Source organism: Molothrus aeneus, chromosome 7, assembly GCF_037042795.1.
Source record: "Molothrus aeneus isolate 106 chromosome 7, BPBGC_Maene_1.0, whole genome shotgun sequence".
Classification (NCBI taxonomy): Eukaryota; Metazoa; Chordata; class Aves; order Passeriformes; family Icteridae; genus Molothrus; species Molothrus aeneus.
The window spans coordinates 12,608,771-12,627,925 of record NC_089652.1 but is presented as its reverse complement, the minus strand read 5'-3'; the positions used below and the strand labels follow the sequence as shown (position 1 = coordinate 12,627,925).

General features: G+C 40.1%; 1 protein-coding gene across 1 annotated transcript in view; it reads right to left on the bottom strand.

The window, feature by feature from the left end:
- Positions 1–2,219: 2,219 nt before the first annotated feature.
- BMPR2 (bone morphogenetic protein receptor type 2) overlaps positions 2,220–19,155 on the bottom strand; it is a 104,970-nt gene continuing 88,034 nt past the window's right edge. Inside the window, exons 9-13 of the mRNA XM_066554016.1 lie at positions 18,505–18,652; positions 17,412–17,548; positions 13,701–13,873; positions 11,385–12,646; positions 2,220–9,688 (exon numbers count right to left, since the gene is read on the bottom strand). Coding sequence (XP_066410113.1) covers positions 9,438–9,688; positions 11,385–12,646; positions 13,701–13,873; positions 17,412–17,548; positions 18,505–18,652 — 1,971 coding nt within the window. The 3' untranslated portion in view covers positions 2,220–9,437. The remainder of the gene's footprint in view (positions 9,689–11,384; positions 12,647–13,700; positions 13,874–17,411; positions 17,549–18,504; positions 18,653–19,155) is intronic.

Genomic DNA, 19,155 nt, shown 5'->3' with positions numbered 1-19,155 from the left:
CCTTTCCAATAAGAGGAAAGAGGGAGTGGGACAAAGGGAGAGAAAGGGAAGGGGATGGAGAAAACAGGTGTAATTTCAATATTACAGCAGACTGGCAAAATACCAGTCACTGCAAAGCACACAGACTGTCAGGAACAAAACCAGGAACAGAGCACAAGCCAATCTCACTCCCCACAGTCCTTTGTGCACAAAAGTAGCTTTAGAAAGCTGTATTTCTAGTCGTTCTGATTAGGAAATCTGATAGCTTGTGCCATGAACTTCTCCCAAAAAAAAGGCTGCAATAGGTGACAGGGGAAAGCAAACAGGCCTGTACCTTTCCTAGGATCTGCTTGCAGGCCTGTTACACTCAGTGGCACAGGTAAAACGAGCTGTACAACCTCTGTACCCTTTTTATCACAACGCCCTACACTATCCTTTCCTGCTAGCACTTGGCAGCAACAACAAAGAAATTAGGCCAAAGACAAATGCTGAGTTCTACAGTGCTGCTGATGCCTGAAACAAGTCTCCCTAGCTTCCCTTCATGCTTTCTCCTTCCTCAAATCCACCTTGTGTACTTGAGGTGCTGCCCACTGGCTTTTGTCCATTATCTGCCCAAGGCACCTGTCTGCTCTCTACTGACTGTGTGTCCTTGTTCTCCAAAGGACTTGATGGACCGTGATAGAGGGTGCTGGAAAGCTCCTGTCCTGTGAATTGAAATGCACCTGGGTCAGTGGTTTCCAACATTTCTCAATATTTGCATCCTTAACATTTTTCCAGTGCTCATGTGAGCCCTGTCTGGAAATGCCATTTGCTCAGACACTGCATAGTAAATACAGACTTGCTTTCCTTAATCACCTCCCACAGACCAGCTGTCCTCAGGCAGCCTCATTTGTTGTCTTTGTAAAAGAGGCATCAGTGATCCCCAAAGCATGACTTCAGCTCAGATCACCATTTGTGGATTTCTCACAGACTTTCCCTGTGGTACTGAGAGCTGAAAGAAGATCCCCTGACATAAAGGAGAATACCCAAGTGTGCCATTTAAATTCCAGGAATTTCAACTCTTCCCTGGATGGAGAATGACAATGTTTCAGGTTAACATGAAAGGCTGAATTTATAGAAATATTTTGGTATAGTTGAGTTTTCCTGCCTGTGGAAAATTAACCTTCTTATCCAATAGAATGTGGTTTGGGTCATGGCAGTGAGCAGATGTGTATAATCTCCTGCACGTGGAGAATTTCCATAACATCAGCATTAGCAAGAAGTAAATAGGGAAAAAACCCTGAATGGAAACAAATGGAAGACTGACATGGCTGTGTTCCACAAAGTACGTTCTGCAGCTGCATCGCTGCTCTGGAACAAAGGGGAATATAATTATTGTTGTTTTACTTTCAATTCCCATTAGCAAAGCAAAAGCAAATAAAAGTGGTTATTTCTGCAGGGGAGAGCTGGCAGAGGTCACACAGGGAAATCATGAGGAGACTTTCTTAAGTCCAAGTAGCTCATGCACCCAAAGAAAAATATATCAGTAAAATTCACCATTCACACTCTGTTCCTGCAGGGCTGAGTCAGGCTTCTCAGATGCCCTGAGGATAAGGCTCAGCCACACCTGCTGGGGTAGGGCAGGACTTGGCTGCTCTTACTGTCAGCCAAGCCAGAAGTGAGAATTGCTTTTGGGGACACAGCTACTTTTGTCATGCTGGCCTCCACTCCCACTGTGCTTCCTGCTTCCAGGGAAAGCAAGGCCTGCCATGGTCCTTTCCTGTAGCCAAAGGTTTCTAGGTTCACTTGTGGGGCTGAGATCATTTGCCATATAGGCAGATACTCAACCATACACTACTTGCCTCAGTTTGTTGTTTCCTCCTTATTTATGACAGCAAGAAATGAAGCTTCTCATTCTGTCTCCTTTCCTTCCTTGAATTTTTGAGTTCTTTGGCCAGAGACTTGCATCACTTATTTGCTTGCAAAAATAATCACTGTGGATAGAGAAAAATAAATTAACAACAATTGAGGAGGAGAGATAAAACAAGATCCAAGGTGCAGGATGGATGCCACCAACCTGTGTATAGTGGAAAAGTGTCAGTCAGTGGAAATTTGCAGCATCCTTCTACTACAACTTAATCCATCTTTTTCAGTTCAACCAACCCACACAGCTGCAAGGGGGATTTCCTCTTCCTCTCATTCCTGGAGCATGTTAATACTCATGGCCAATAACAATATGAACCACCAACAAAAGACCATGCTTTTTGTCATTAATATGATCTTTAATAAATGGAATAATGCACCATTTTTACAGCAAGCCTTTTCTCTCAGGCCTAAAGAATAGCCTTTTAAATGTTCTTATCCAATGTCTCTGTATCAATACAATCTCTTTATTTAGGTTTATATATAACAAAGCAATTCTTACAAGTATTCATAGAAAACTCTGTAGTGGCTTTAACAATGTCAGCTTTCATAGTGGCATCCACAGATGATTAAAAACCAAAAATTAGCTTTTTATTTCATACTCACACTGTTCCATGAAACACAACTTATACAGCATAGCAAGGGTATTGCGCAGCTTATACAAAAGAAATAACTGAAAGCAATTATTTATAAATTCATACATGATATTTCCTCAGTCATTTGAGAGGAAAACCAAAAATACCCGTTAACAAAAGGGTTCTGATGAGACTCCATATTCTAGGATTTCTCCCCCTCTTCCCCCAGAAAAGCTCGCTCAGAAAGTAATGCTCTCTTTACAGTCTTTCATAAGGAAAATGGCAGTTTCATATCTTCTTACTTCAGCCTTTACAGAAGACCAAACCCTAAAAATTCATTCTTGCCATGTTTATTTTCCTCTTATACTGCATTTGGGGGGGAAAATAATCAACAGCGATTGTAAAACATTATTCCAGCTTATATAAATGTGAATAGAGCACGCTTTCCTCTAGAGACAAAAAGCAGACAAGAAACATATACATACAAACCATTTTAAATACGTTTCAACAGTGTGAAAGAGAGAGAAGAGTCACCAATCAGGAAATTCAAAAGTGACAAATGAGTCAGCTCATCAGGACTTGCCTGTTTGTTCTCGTGACTTCTTACAAACTACAAAGACCAGAAACATTAACTATTTTCTGAATAAACAAGACTGAAGTGTGAAACTTCATGATACAGTTCTGAAGCACAAAAAAGAAAGTGAATCAAGTGCTCTAGAAATAAACTTCACACATGTTTTCTGTCTTAAAAACAAGTGAATGGGCTACAAAAGTGGAGGTTTGGGAGACCTTGGAACTAGAAAGTTATAAAGGCTAATTATTTCTGCTTTAAAATAGTTACCAGGTGAGGTGCTGTGCCTGATGGACACACTCCAGTGATACATCTGCAGAAGCCTGTAAGGACTGGGAAGAAATCCTTTCTTCCTGTGCTGTGAAAGCATGTGTATGCATTGAAGTTGACCAACTGAACGACTTGCAAATTCAAACAATTGCTGATGAAAACAGCAATAGGCTTTGAAAAATGGCTGATGATTACTCTAAGAATTAGCATAACTCCAACTAGTTCCTGCTTATTATGCACATGTGTATATTAAACCACAGTGAAATAAACAGAAATGGCCATAAGAAGTAACTTGTATTAATAACGCACTGCTAACACGGACCTGCATGGAGCCCAGATGAACATTAAAGGGCCTTGGTGTAAATGAGGATTTATCTTGAACCCTTCCACTCCCACTCCCCCAGTGCAGTTCCACTTCCTGACAATGCCACAGCTGCCCTGTGCTGACCCAGCTCCACAGCCTGAATCCCCCATCAGCAACACCCAGCAAGGCTCAGGAGCCAGGGCTGCCCCTGCATCCCCACATTCCACACCAGCTTTCCTAGGGCTAATCCTCCCCAGAAACCTTTAACAGCACAGCCAGCAGAACCCACCCCTCCTCTGCCCACTGTCAAAGGCAGACTCCTGCTGGATTCCAAGAGCACTGGGCTCAGCCATGAGCCCTGGAGGTGCCCATTCCTTCAGGAACACAGGTGCTGAACATAACATCCGTTCGCATTTGCAGGAGCACAAATCTGTTCTTGCAGAAATGGAAGTTCTGCCCCCAATTTTACTTGGTACAGAAGAATCCCCAAATGAGAAAACTGATTTGTTACTCTTTCATGTCAAAACTGAACCTACTTGGGGGATGGGTGAGATCAAAAAGGGATGTATTTCTATAGCTACAGTTTCATATGACAATACAGAAGCCTAAAATGCAATTTGATTTAATGGACTAAAACACTATGTTTAAATGGCAACCACACATATAACTATAGCTACTACCTAAAAAAGCCTTGTAAAAATTATCACGTTTTAAGTGTTTTGGGTTATTTTTTGATCTTTGAGAGAGGTATCTTAAATTACTCAGCTTCAGATAAAGCTTGTCATGTGCATTCCCAGGCTTTTCTCTTTCTCTCTCTCTCTCATAAATCCATTCCACCCAAACAATCAGTGACAAGTCTATCACAGGAGATCCTGAACAACTGGACTGTGTGTCACAGTCTGATCCCAGCTTTACTGTGATGCACTACAGACAATTTTAAAATGACATATGAAAAAACCCCCCCACATTATACTTTCTACCAGTGCTACCATCTGATGCTGTAACTCACAGAATTTAATCCTGGAACTGACACACAACATACATATGCATCTAAATACACACAGAATTTACATAAAAATATATATATCTGGCTGCACTGCAATATGTATAGTTTTTTCACTGAAGAAAGGCTTGAGGTTGAACAAAAATTAGTAAGCATGTTTTAAAAAGAAGGTTAGTTACCTGTTAAAATGGGTACTGGGAGACCAGACAGAGAAGTTCAAATAATCCCAATTTATGCAAAATATTGCTGTCCAGTCTATGATCTTTCAAAGACTGATCAATCCAATTTCATTTTACTTTGATGAGCTGCTAAAAATCTTCCAGTTAGACATCAGGTCATTTATATGCTACTGTGCTTGGCAATTATTTTTATGGCTTAAACCCAGCCTATTTCAGCAATGGGACCAGCCATCATTTTTATACAAGTAAAAACTACAGCATAATTCATTTCTAATGTATAGATAAATTATGTCAATTTTAAAATTCACCCTAATTAGGCAAGAAATGTCCACAGTAACATTTCAATGGAAGAATGGTTGAGAACTTTTGTATTTTTCATTTAAAGAAAATAACGATCTGAACATCGACACAGTAATGTTGTATTAGTGAATATTTTTTAACATTTAAAAATGGAATATCATAAGAGCAAAATGCACTGAACACTGGAACTAGGGCATATACAATGTATACATATATATTTTTAAGTAAGTATTCATTACTATTAAGTTTGGGGCCAATAATTTATTCCATACAATTAAAGAACTTCCTTATCCTCCTCTCTGAGGCAGGTAGAATTCCAGATTTCTTTTAGAGAAAGCTGACAGGTAGGAGGATGTGAACTTTCTGAACATATTTATGAGGTGGGAGTTTTTTGTTGCTTGTTTCCTGACAATTGCCAGCATCTATCTTGCAATGTTTTGTGCCCAGTGCACCGAAAAAAAATCAAAATGTGTTGCCTTTGAAAATCAGGTAATTTTCTATATGAGAACTAGAGACAAACGAGTGGCACCAAGAAAGCAAAACAAGAACGCAAATGTTGTTTCTGAAAATATTCTAATTATGATACTATCAGATGGTTTTCTTTTAAATTAGGAATACCTTTACTTTAGCTGTGCAGTGTAAGTGCATCTTGGAGTTTCAAGAAAGGCCTTGGTAATACTAACTGGCTAGTATCTCATACTGTAAAGCATTATAAGCAAATTCAGGGAAGTGTTGCAGATAATCTGACCTGTAAATAGCAATTTTAGAAGACTATGAGGCATGTCTGTTCAAAGGGTTAGAATTCAAAAAACCACGTTATGTTGGTATCTCTATTACAGGAAACAGAACAAGGGACAATGCATTAACCTAAACAACTCTCCTGCCTTCTGCTAGTAAACCATTTTCTATACCCAGCAAGATGTTAGATTTTGTCTTATACAGACAAACATCAAAACTGTTTGCTCTATCATTTTACTTGAATTCTCCATTATAAATTACGTAACAAGTATTCTACTATTGCCTATTTGACAGTGGTACAATTAATAGGTATTTACACTACCATTCTATTTTAATTTTGCTGTATTTATCTTGTCTGCAATATACATGAGAAATTGATAGAAAATTATCAACTTTCATAACTTTCCTTTTTTTGAAAATCAAATAAGCAAAATCATAACTCACAAGGAATCACATTTGTTTTCCTTGTTTATTGTACAATATCAACCATCCCTGCTTTTGATTTGTAGAATTCTTTCTCTTACATATATTTTGTTTGGTTAAGGACGATTCCCTGCAGCACGAAAATTCAATTTCATTTAACTTACAGAGATAGTATTCTATGGACACTGGATTATGTGCTGTGAGGGAAAAATGGCATTACTAAATTAAACATTAAACCCAAACTTCTAATCTGATTTCATCTAGCTGTGCAGAATTACAGTATTTTGGTACCTACTTTAGAGTTTGCTTGAGTGACCTTTAAAAAAGAACAGATTTTATCTGTTTAATCTATAGGGTATTTCCTGATAAAATACATTTTTCTATCATGTTACAAATTATATTTACCCATGGTAGATTGCACAGCCAATCTTGCTACTAATTATAATTAATTCCAAAGGCCCTCCAGCAAGTAACAGAAATAGACAAAGGAAAGAAAAGAAGTATTGTTTAAGAATGTTGAAGGAAAACTGCAGAACAATATCTTCATCTGGTATTAAAGTTATTTTGATTGCATTGATCACAAAAAAGCTGGATTTCTTACAAAGGCATGGCCTGCAAAGAAAGGCTAAAAGACTGGTGCAATTCTCTCAGCAGAAAGAAGCAGCAGTCAGAGAAGTAATTTTTCTCTCCCCAGAGTAGTCTGACTTAGAGTCTTAAATATTGTTTTCAGCCCACATTCTGAAATGCTGATGGATGATACATGCAAGGCAAAGAAAAGTCATTGGGATAGGAGTGAAGAATCCTCAAGACCACGATCAGTGCTCACCAAAAAACACCACCAAACACTCCAAATGGAGACTCACAGGAGGCCAGAGGAGAAGAGAGCCCAGTGAGCAATATGAATAGAATGCCAGAAATTCTGATTCAGGTCTTGAAACCCAGCTGAGCAACTGGCAGGTTTTCAACATCTGGGATGTGAGACTGCAGCAGATGGGAAGCCAGAGAGTGAATTAAAAGTCAAACCAGAAGAAGGCTGTGTTTTTAAAAAGGGGTGATATAACTGTATTATACAGGGGGAAAGCATAATTATGCCTCAGAGACAAGAGGTAATATTTGAACTGGTGCTTAAAGAACACAGGGAGCTCAAAATGTGCCTTGTGGCTTGTATTTCTACAACTACACTTACTCAAAGTCTGCATTTATAGTGCTATCTCTTGGAGATATCTAGGAGAATCTAAGAAATGTTAAGAAGTGTTACAACAGAAAATCATAGCAATCAAGAACAAGCAAGGAATTTGGGGAACAGCAAGAATCAATCAGATGTAAGCAAGGCATGTATTAGATTAGCTGTATCAGCAGATAGAGAAGAACAGGGTTGGCAAAGTTTACCTCAGGGGGAAAAAATGGTAAAATGGCAAGGAAACAAATGAGCTTAAAAGCAGAGAGCATCTGCTTCAGTCAGCTGAAAGGAGACAGGCTGGGGGAGGCAATTGTTTGCTGCCAGTATCCTGCCACAGGAGTCTGGCAGGCTGACTGAATTGATTTTCTTTCTTTGAACATCACCAGTTTTCAGATGAAGTGATAAATCTTTGCTTGTTACCAAAGACTGATACATCTTTTTATATCCAAATAGTTTTTACTGAAGGGTTTTCAATTGGAAAGAATGCTTCTCAGGTGGAAGGCTGTTTCTTAGGTGGAAGGAGGTTCTAACTAATAAGAAAATTATTTTCTTTCAGTAGACAGTAAAACCAATCATTCCAAAAAAATGAAGGGTTTACTTGAGATAGTGAATAAACAATTTATCTCAATACATATTACATTCACATTCACTGACAGCTAAAATCAATGTGCATACAAACTGAAAGAAGGGACTAAGCAGAGGGGAAAAAAAAATCCTCAACCCTCCCCCACAAACACCCATGATTTTTAAAAGCATGCAATAAACTTTAACAAGATGAATGAGGGCCTCTAAGAACTCTGAAGGGAGGACGAGTTTCAACTCAACTTGGCAACAACAATCAATTAGGATGCACCTACCTGCATAAGTAATCAGGCTCATTTTTACCCCATCCTGTCTGTAAGGAGGTAAATCAGGAAAGACTTGTGACTCATCACCAAGCTGTTTTGTGCCAAGTAAGATCGATGTTTTTTTTCTCTGTGTAAACAAAATACGTTCACAACCCATCTTCACTCAAGCTTTTAAAGTATGACAATTACTAATATTTCTGAATAAAATGTATTTTTTCAATGTACATCATTAGTGATCTAAATAAGGTTTTACATAAATACAGGGGGTGAAACTGCACACAAAATAAAATGGAAAAAATGGTTGACACTGTCTCCTTACATTTGTTCAACGTTTTGTTACTCAGCTTCACAGGCTGGCATCTACTACTATAAAGGAAACACATTTTGATTAGGGAGGATCAAAAGAAAGGTACGGAGCTCAGATTTTTTTTTTGTTCCTTTTTTAAAGCCCTTTCAAGTTGGGGAAAATTCATGCATTGTCACCTCTGAGCACAATGTGATATTGGCAGCTGCTTCAAGCTGGCTACAATGTGCAAAGTTCACTGTCATGACCGGCTGACTGCTCAACTGTCAAGGAAAAATTAACAAATACAAAAATGGGAACATGTGGCAGTTTTAGAAACACACTTTTCAATAAAGCCTACTGTGAACTATAGACTATTGCACATTTCAACATGACACAAGGAAAATAAGGGGTTCAAAAGAGAATACACTTTGTAACATAGAAATATACAGACTAGCTTGTGCACAGAAATCAAAACATGGTTACAAGACACCACTGCAGTCAAACCTGTCTTATAGTCTGCTTATGTTCTTAGTGACCTTAAGAAACTGGTCCAAACTGATTATCAGCAATACTTTTTTTTGTTACTTTTTTTTAAAAAAATATTTTGAGACCACATCTTTGATACACATATATATATTCCGTGGTCAAAACAGACAGACTTAACTTTAGCGATACTAAATAAAAGTGCAAAAACATTCAAAAATTAAAACAAAATAAAAAAATATGGAAGCATAAGCTAAAAATTTTCTGCATAGCTGAAATCTATTTAAAGCGAGTCCTTGGTAGGGGTTGCTGACAGGAGGAGAAAGCAGTTTTTTAAAATGTCTTCTGCACGTTTTTTTCAAATAACGCAAAACAAAGGTCGGCTTTTGAAGCACTTCACAGGCAGTTCACCCCTGCGTCCTTAGAGACCATGGTAGTGGCAGTGCCCCCCTCTGCAAGGTACACAGCAGTGCTGGATTTGGGGGGCACTGCCTGCTCGCTGCCGTTGTTGTTGACCTCGCAGTGCAGCGGCTCCGTGGAGATGACCCACGTGGACGGACGCCACCGCTTGAGCGAGTACGGAGTTTTCACACGTTTCTTGATCTTCTCTCCTGAGCCTGATTTGCCATCCTGTGAGGAGTCACCTACTGAAGGGGAAAAAACCAAACCAAAACAAGAAAACAGAACAGAAAATAGTATTATGAGGAAGGCGAGATTAGACTGGAGTCCAGGGTTGTTACTTATGTGAAACAGAAACAAAAGAACAAAATCTATAAACACAGAAGCAACTGTGGGGCAGAGGCATGACAGGTCTATCCACTACAACAGCTGCCACTAAAACAAGGGCTTAGATTCTATTCTCTGTCAGAAATTACTTCAGTGAAGTAATTTGTGTTACCTGGAGTGCACATTGGCATCAAACGGGAGAATCAGCATTTGACATTTGAGGGGCTTTTGCAATCATAGTATCTTATATTACCTGCAATGGGAGGTACAAAAGAACATTGCTACTACAGGACAGCAAAGGCTAAAACTTAAATAGTGCACTGTTAGCTCCCCTAATCCTACTCCACCTGGCAAAGCATTTCACCTGAAAACAAAACAGTCCATTCTCTGTTAAGACATTAAGTCAGGATTTGGAATGCTGGGTTGCAAAACTGGCAGAACCAACTTTAACCGTGATAAAACTTCAGCAGTCAAAATCTGATTGTTAAAAAAACTTTACACAACCCCTTCTTGTAACTTAAACTTCAATTAAAGAAAGTCACTGCAATAATATTTTTCTTTATCTTGGTAAGATTTCAACTCACATCAACATGTTAAGACAAAAATTAAAGTTTCTTACTTAAAAGGAAGGCTTAAATATTCCACTGCTGAATATTAAACTACATTTCTTGAAAGATATGTTCTTGTTTGGTTTTAAACCTTTTATTTCCAAAGATGCCTGGCATCCCAGTTTTCTCCACTACTATCACAGCATCTTCCTAAACATAGTCATGAGATTTGCAAGCACCTTTCAAGACTACAGTGACTTCTGGAAATATATTTTCTTTAAAATGCACACCAGGAGATCTTTCCAATAACTCAAACAGGCTCAAATCCAGGGGATGCATCTAATTTAACTATAACTACATGATTACATTTTTACTGTAAAAAGGAGAGCCCCATTGTAACCTCTTAGACTTCTGGCCATAAAACTCTCCAGGAAGTTATTCTGAAATAAACTATTAAAATCAATTCCTTCTCTAATTACATGGATTAATATTTATGTACATGGCAAACTGATGAAGAATTGCTCTAACTGTTGGAGCTAGGACAGCAAAAGAGAAATGCCTGACTGGCCATTTAGGCTGGGCTAATACAGTAATATCAATTGCTTTAAAATCATGAAGCATATAAATAGTTACTATAATAAATTATTTTAATCAATGCATCTTAGAGACAGCTACTCTTGAAAGAATGAGGAAAAGTAAGGAAAAAAAGGTGTAAGGTGCCCCTGCAGGAAAAAAGGACACTTTTTCAATATGCTTTGCAGCTACCAAAGGTAGGAGCCTTGCAAGGAATAATGAAAGTTAACCTAGAGACAGAGTGGATGGGTTAAAAAGAGACAGATTTATTCTGTGTATATGGGAGGATGATAGTGATCTAATATAGTGGAAATGATGGAGACAGGACTTTATCAAAAAGACAGAAGTTGTGCTGAGGGAAATTACATTTATATGAGATCTAATGAGGATGCTTTGAGGAGAAACGGGAGACAGAAATAATTTCTCTCCGAGCAGATATATGCAGTTATTAGGTAGAGAGGTGTCAGGGAACCCGTTCAGCCCTGCAGGCACTTACACTGCATACTACTGCTATCCAAACTACTTGTGGCTGACAGATCCAGCGAATTAGGCCTCTGTGCTCTTCTGCTCTGGGTCTGCCCAGGATTTCTCACTACACTCTGGATACTGGCTGCAGCAGTGTCTGGACAGGGATTACTGTTGTTGTTGTTGGCGTTCGTTCGCCCGTTGTCCAGCGGCCGCTCCCTCCTGTCCACCAGGCGGTCCAGGACACCTTCATCGTGGCCCACCTGCTGCTCCCGCCTCAGCAGGGGCTCGTGCTCATCGGGACTGGAGTTGATATTCAGCCGACTGTCCTCGCCACTGAACTGGTTCTGAAGCATTTCCTGGGCCCTCTGCGCTACCGAGCTGCTGCTCTGGCCAGAGGGCACCGTGCCGTTGGCATACTGGGCTGTGCCAGCATGAGAGTTCATGCCGTGGCTCCTCCCAGCCACTCCGTTCATGGTCACTGTCACCACGTGAGGCTCTGCAGCATTGATTGTGTTCATCTTGGCTACGCCTGTTTCCACTTGCTTCAAGTTTGATTTGTGCTTGCCACCAAATTTTAACCGTGGCTCCTTGGTTGAATTTTTGGTGTTTAGAGGGAGGCTAGTGGGCCTCTTCGGAAGGTTCTGCTGCTTGGGTAGAGGATAGACCTGAGCAGCTGGGACATCCGGAATCAAACACGCCTGACCATTGGTAGCTTGTGTGAAGTCCTGCTGCCCTGTCACCTCTACTGCAAGTTTTATCAGTGGGTAAAGCAAGCTGGAACTAGTGCTGCTCAGTGGATCTGGCCCACTAAACTGCTTAAGTGAATGTTCCATCAGATTCTCATCAGAGCTTTCTTTCAGGTTCTTATCCACTTCTTTTGGATCCAATTTATTTGTCTCCAAGTCCTCCTCTGTTAGCTGCAGACAAACAGGGGTGGGCCCACCCGGCTGCATGACATTTGTAGTGTGTAAGTTTGTTTCATCCGAGTAAGGCATTTCGGATATGGTGGTCATGCCAGTGCTGGGAGTGAGGCCAGCTGTATTGGTGGTGGACAAAGTGGTGACACTTGTCTCGGGACTAGGGATGCGAGCTTGTGCTTGCTGCCGCTCATAGTTAATGGAATTTCTATTCTTTTCCCCTGAAGTCAATGGTGTAGTGGACATTGAATGTTCAGAAGAAATGTTCTTTACTATGCTGTCAGTGTGGTGGATTGAATCTTCAATGTAGGAAGAGGAAGAATAATCTGGATATGGCCTTATCTTTGACACACGTCTATGATGCGACAGATTCCTTTAAGAAAAAAGAGGTATTAAGATCATATGTGTAAAAATCACCTCATACTATAATGCCTCTCATTTAAGAGAGCTGAGCTGTTTATTTTCATGCATAAACTAAGGATAGACACTGTACAAACTGAGGTATTTCAGCAACTTCCTTGAAAAGAAAATTGGTTTTACTAGGGCAAAATTTCATCATGGATGTTATTTCCTAGGAGAACAGTAACGTTCTTTTTGTCCAATATGCTGTTTGTCCAGTTGGCAAAGTACTGCTATGGTTCTACTCTAGATGCAGAGAAGTGATGCTGAAGAAGGTCAACAAAAACCCAACAGACTAAATCAAGAAAGTGATTCTGGGAAAACGTCACAAGGTCCTAACCCATAAAAACTCTACTATTTTGACAATTTAGGTATTTTATGATTTGAACATAATATTTTTTTCATGACAATGAACAGTGTCATATACAGCAACATTATTCTTCTCTCAAATCTGGATTTCTAGAGTATATTATTAAGCACTAAAGTCAGCTCTGCAAATTGTCATTCCCTCTGGATCATATATAAGCAGAGAACACGCAGCACTTCTCTTGCTGAGGTCAGAAGAACAACAACTTAAACAATGGACCTGCACTTTGTTAACTGAAAAACCAGAGGTTTGAGACTTGGTAATTTCCTGAACTCACACTGACTGCAAATTCACAGTTTTTAGCAGAACACTTTAAACAGTAGTTTGATGCATCATTTAGCAAGTGTACTTAAAGACAATTCATTTTGTCACTTTCCATCATGGCAAGCCTGCTGAGACAGTTTGCCTAAGCTGAGTTTAAAAGGCCTCTCTGTGAGAAATACAGTTGTATACATAAAAGGTGCCTGAATTCTGGGGACACACAGGAGATCTTAAGAGCACAAACAATTGGAATTATGTGATGCAATACCCATATGCAGACTAGGTCATGTAACACACATCACTGAATGGGTGCAGCAAGCTGTAGCTTCTGTCCTGGAGTGAGCTGAGCACTGCATTGGGCATTTCCTGCTGACTAAACCCAAATGTGCTCTCCTCTTACCTCTCATTTTGCATGGCAGTTGACATAGGATTGACTGTTGGACTAACTGATTTATTTCTCTCCCAAATCATCATGAGCTCTGCCATTCTCTCCTCAGCACACTGTGCTGTTAGTCGAGCTTCTGCATCTTGATCCCAACAGTCTTCAATTGTTTCTTTAAGTGACCTCACAGCCTGCCAGGAGACAAAACCCCTTTTAGTTATTTTACCTTTATACTGGGCTTCTAATTTACTGTTTTATGGCAGCATTCTGCATGCCTGGAAACAGTCACAAGCTGGTGAAAGAGAGAAACAGAAGAAACACAATTTCATTCAAAGCTAATTTAACCTATTACTAGCAATGTGCAATTTAGTATTATCACACCTCACATACAGACATCAACTGGGAAGACACTTAGCAAAAGCTACATTCACCCATGTCCATACAGCCTTCAGCCAGCCCTCTGATGGATGCATGCTCTGCTCACTCTCCTTGCCTTTTGAGAGCTGTGTCTAAGGATTGCTGATATTGGAAATTCTGCCATGGTTATTCTCACAGTTCTGCTAATGGTCACTGCCTTGCTCCCCTGCACTGTATGCAAGTAACAGCTGTGCTCACTTCATCATCCTTGTCTTCCTGTTCACCATAGTGACATCCAAATGTCTTGTATCAATGAATTTGTCTGCGCCATGGGAGGAGATTTTTGTTGCACTTGTTTTACAGGTGGAGAAACAGAAACACACACGTGCTCCTGGCATCACACTGTGGGATGAGCTGTACAGTCAGGATTAGAGCTCAAGACCTCCAAAACGTGCTGCCATATGTTCAGGGAACTGGAGAGGAAACGACTGAAATTATGAGCACTGAACACTCCTGTCTGCACTCTATCTGGAGGACAAAAGCCAGGCAGACATTTATGGGCCCCTGCTGCCAGCCTATGGCCATGGAGAGGATCTGGTCTACCAGCACAGCTCACACCTACAGCCCAGCTTTAACCTCTCCAGCACTGAGGACTGTGCAGAGTCCCAGCTGGGCACTAAGGCATTCAGTGAGTCTGCTGACTGTCTGTGTGCCAGAACTGCCTTGTGCCCTGCTGGCAGTGGAAGCCGGGACCAGCTCTGAGTAGGAGCCAAGAGCTCCTCGCCCACAGAGTGAGCTCCTGGCATGGCTTGCATCTGGCAAGCACTGCTGCTTGGGGATGCAGCTCTGGCTGCACAGGTGGGGATGAGCTCCCCCACAAGCAAACCTTTCATCTCCCTCCCCACAGCAGATAACAGGGCATAAGCCAATACCCTCCCCTCAGCTGAGGCACATGAGTCAGGGCACTGGATCCATTTTCTCTCCCACAATAAAATGCCTTCATTCAGCTTTTAGGACTTGATTTTGTCACCATTCAGACTAAATCAGTGGATATCCTAATCTCTCTTTCCTCTTCGCAAGACTTTTCAACCAGTGTTTAATTGAATACTGTCTGTCCTTTCCTTTGGTGTGTTAAGGATCATTAAAGGACACAGTAGTGACTGTACAGAGAGTTATCAACACTGGAGTTCTTCAGCATCACATTTACCACAATTATGTGTTTTCTATTAATTTCAGGTTGAAAGACAACTATGCTAAAATGAACTATTTACAAGTACCAGCACTCATCAAAAAGACAGAAGGGACCAGAAATTAGCATTATTCTATTATTCTGTTAATATCCTTCACTGCTGACCTTGAAGTCAAGCGTGGCCCCACTTTGGCAAGTGAGACAAGAATATAGTAACATCTCAACACAGCTTAAAGCCTTTGAATTATTTTATGTACATCCTCTGCTCAGGTTGTTGCTTTATACTATGAAAAACAGTACTGCTAATCAAGGTCTGTAACAACATCGATGCTTCCAGAAGCAGACTAAGACTGCATAGGTAATCACAAATGAGGATTCCAAATCTTTTGAGTACCTTAATTATGTGATTAAAAAAGAAAGCATTATTTTTTATTTATATTTCTCAAATGAAAAGGACAAATGCATTTGTTTCAAAGATGAATTTGCATGAAGGTATTACAACCCAACATAACAGCAGAGCTTTAAATAATGGAATAAAGTCTTTTATCCCATGTATTAGATACAGGAGGTTAGGATGTGGGTCCAGAGTGAGGTTATCTAGAGCTTAATTTTCTACACTATCTGCCCTAGAGTGCTCATTCAGATATTATCCTAGACTGGCATAGGGTGGAGGAAGTTGTTTGACCCCTGTGATTATTATTCTTTTCTCTTAAAGCAATGGTGTAGATCAATTCTTAGAGCTGGAGTTATCACCATTTTGATTATACAGAAAAAAAAATTAGTAACACCACAAAGAATGTGCTAGGCATTTTAAATATGGGGATCATCTAATAATGCTGGAGTCTATCAGCTTGCTAGAACATGATTAACATTTAAAATTGCAGTCTGCAAAACAAAACAAACCTTGAACTGTTTCAGTATTAACTGTCTTCAGAAACAGCTGTCAAGCTTGGTTCTTCCAACACCACATTTGCCATCATGGCTATAGTTAAAACAGCTGTTGTTTGATTTCCTATATAGTTTGGGCATTGATTTCTCTTTTTTCCTCTTCCCCCTTTGCCCCGGAGACTGGGTGGCCAAAAGTGTGTAAGAAAAGCACCTCTCTTGGAAGCTCTCAGCTGGGTTACAACATGTTTTACTGCAGTGCACCACTGCAGGCTATGCTCCTCTCTGAAAGCAGGCTCCTATCTATTCACACCAGGTGAGGCCTTGGGCCCCTCCTTGTCTGCACAGTAGCTACAAACTTATCAACCACCACAGCCTCTGAAGATTGAAGGGCATCATTCAATATGGGAATAACAAGAAGTATCTTTCTAAATAACAGCCAAACCTGGCATTTTCAGATTTGCAATTCAGCTGTGTTACCTTGTATCAGGTGGAATCCAGTCACTGTTTGCACTGCACTTTGCTTGTAATAAGACAAACAGCCCCCTCTAAGCCAAGGGGATTCACACTGCCTGAACTTTGCTGCAGATGAAAGCAAGCACAGGCTCTCACCAGAGTTCAGATGACTTGCTCTAACTTGTTGGCCCACAGCAGCAAGGTTCTAAGCCATAGCTGCACTCACTCAAAACAACAAGCAATGTTATAATGTTTATAGTCTTGAAAAAAAAATAATTGCAGATCAAATGAAGTCATATAAAATCTTTTATGTAGTTAAAATGAAATTATTTCTAGAAGCTTTAGCCTCTGAAAATCTTGAGGTCTATAAAAGTTCAAAAAAGTTTATTACAATGTTTACCAATTTTAGTTTTGGAAGAGTATATTGATGTTTTCACCAGCTATTTAGTTGATATCCTAGTTCAGTTTTATTGGTTTATAAGATGTCAAAAGTCAAAAAATGGCTTTGTGTTTCTCATTCAGCACACAGAGAACACATGGGCACTTAATGCACAATACTACAGACCATGTCTAAAATTAACGTAACAGGTTATCTTCGGTAATCACACTGCAGCATGCAGCAACAACAACAATAGTATTTTTCCTTAAAAGAAATCTGGCTTTCATGTCAATAACTTTTAAAAACTGAATTCAATATTTAAGAAGTCCATGCAGAAACAGCTCTCAATCCTTAAATACTAACAAAGAGGAAAAAAACCCAAACCCTAAAAAATTGCTTTTAAGAAATGAGTACACCCTAAAGCTGGTTAAATCACTGTTTCTTTGAAAATATTCTCTCTCACCAGGCTGTTCTCCTTCCATGCTTCAGGGAATTTTGGTCTTTGCTTCTCTCTAGACACCAAGACTTGCATATCTTCAAAAGTGGGATGGTTTCCGACTTCAGTCTGGAAAGCCATCTGGTACTCTGGCACAGATTCCCCTGTTAGCAAAAGAAAAAAAGGAAAAAAAAAATCAATCACAGATTAAAAGGCAGAGCAAAGGCTTTCAGTTGATGAAAGGCATTATCAAAGTTGCTGTCTATCGAGATGTTCCCCACTTTCCCCAAAGTCTAACTTCCAAAAAAAGCTGAATTAACTGCAAATGAATTAAGTGCTGTTCAGCAACCTTTCAAAGGATAGCATCCTGAGACTGTGCTGGTTCAGTGGCACGTTTGGAATGTCTTGGAGCCTGAAGATGACACTGACTTTCTGTGAAACACCACTGACTGATGATGTTCACTTCATTTGGGAGGAAGCCCAGCAGGATTACAAGCCTCTGCACACAAACTACAGCTGTTTGACTGCAGAGAGTATGCTGCATTTCAGATCCATTCTATATGCTGGAGCTTGGGCAGAAGATGGTGCATGTGCACAATCTCACACGTAAATTTTAAGTCTACTTCCTTTTTGTTTATGTTACAGGTAGGGAGGATTTCCCTAAATTTTCAATGTCCTATCATAAACAAAAGTACAAGTGACTAAAGGCTACATTAAGTCATAGCATTTTTTCATGGTGAAAAGTCTGAAAGACACTTCAAGCACTTCTATCAGTTCTCAGACCTGGAAACACTGCCTTTGCCATCAGCCTAACTCTCAGTGTTTTTAAACTCTGGACAGTAATAATAACAACAACAATAACACTCACATGGCAGCTAGCAAGAGGCCTGCGAACCGCCGGAACAGGTCATACCGAGCCTTTGGGCAGGAGCCACACCTTGCCCCCAGACTCACCGTCCTGACAAGCACCACCTCGAACACTAGATGGCACCGACTCAATGGCAGAAGCAACGGAGGGAACCGCTTCCCTTCTCCACTTACAAAAGCTCGGGCTCAGGAGTGGCTTTGGGTGCTGGTGCCACTTCCTACTGTTACGGTTTTCTGCAGTTCTTTTTCTTACCTGGGAAGAGGTCTGTACATCTCATGAATATCTCCCAGTAGATCAGGCCCAGAGCATACATATCTACTTGTTTCAAAGCAGATTCACAGTCCCTCAAGTTCACTGCTCCTTCAAGCACTTCTGGGGCCATATAGCGGATTGTACCAACCTGGGGAAACATCACATCAAAGCTTCACATCAGGAAGGAATTTCCAAATTCAATTAAGTTTTTTAGTGCCCTATTCTGCTTGGTATTCTCTACAATTAAGGAAAACACAGCTCCTTCCTAATCAATGTCCTCAGTTTCTAGATTCTTACCAGTCTAGTCATAACAAAACCTTTCCCCTACTCTGCCACTGTTTTGTATGTACCAAACAAAATTATTTTGTCCCTTACTTAATGTTCTCAAATGAAATACGATATAGCTGATACAATATAGTTTCTTTTTCCAAATTGCTCTGTTAAACACCAAGGTATGTATGATAACGGAAGAGGATCCTGCTGAATAGGAACTTGTTCTCTATTCCTGGACTGTCAGCAAGGTGCCACCCTACAACTCCCAGAGTCAAAGTTTATTAACAGTCTTGGAAGATACCTATTCATTTTCACTAGGACATGTGTTAGATTAGAGCACTTACTCATCAGTACTTGTAGGAGAGTATTTTGTCAGAG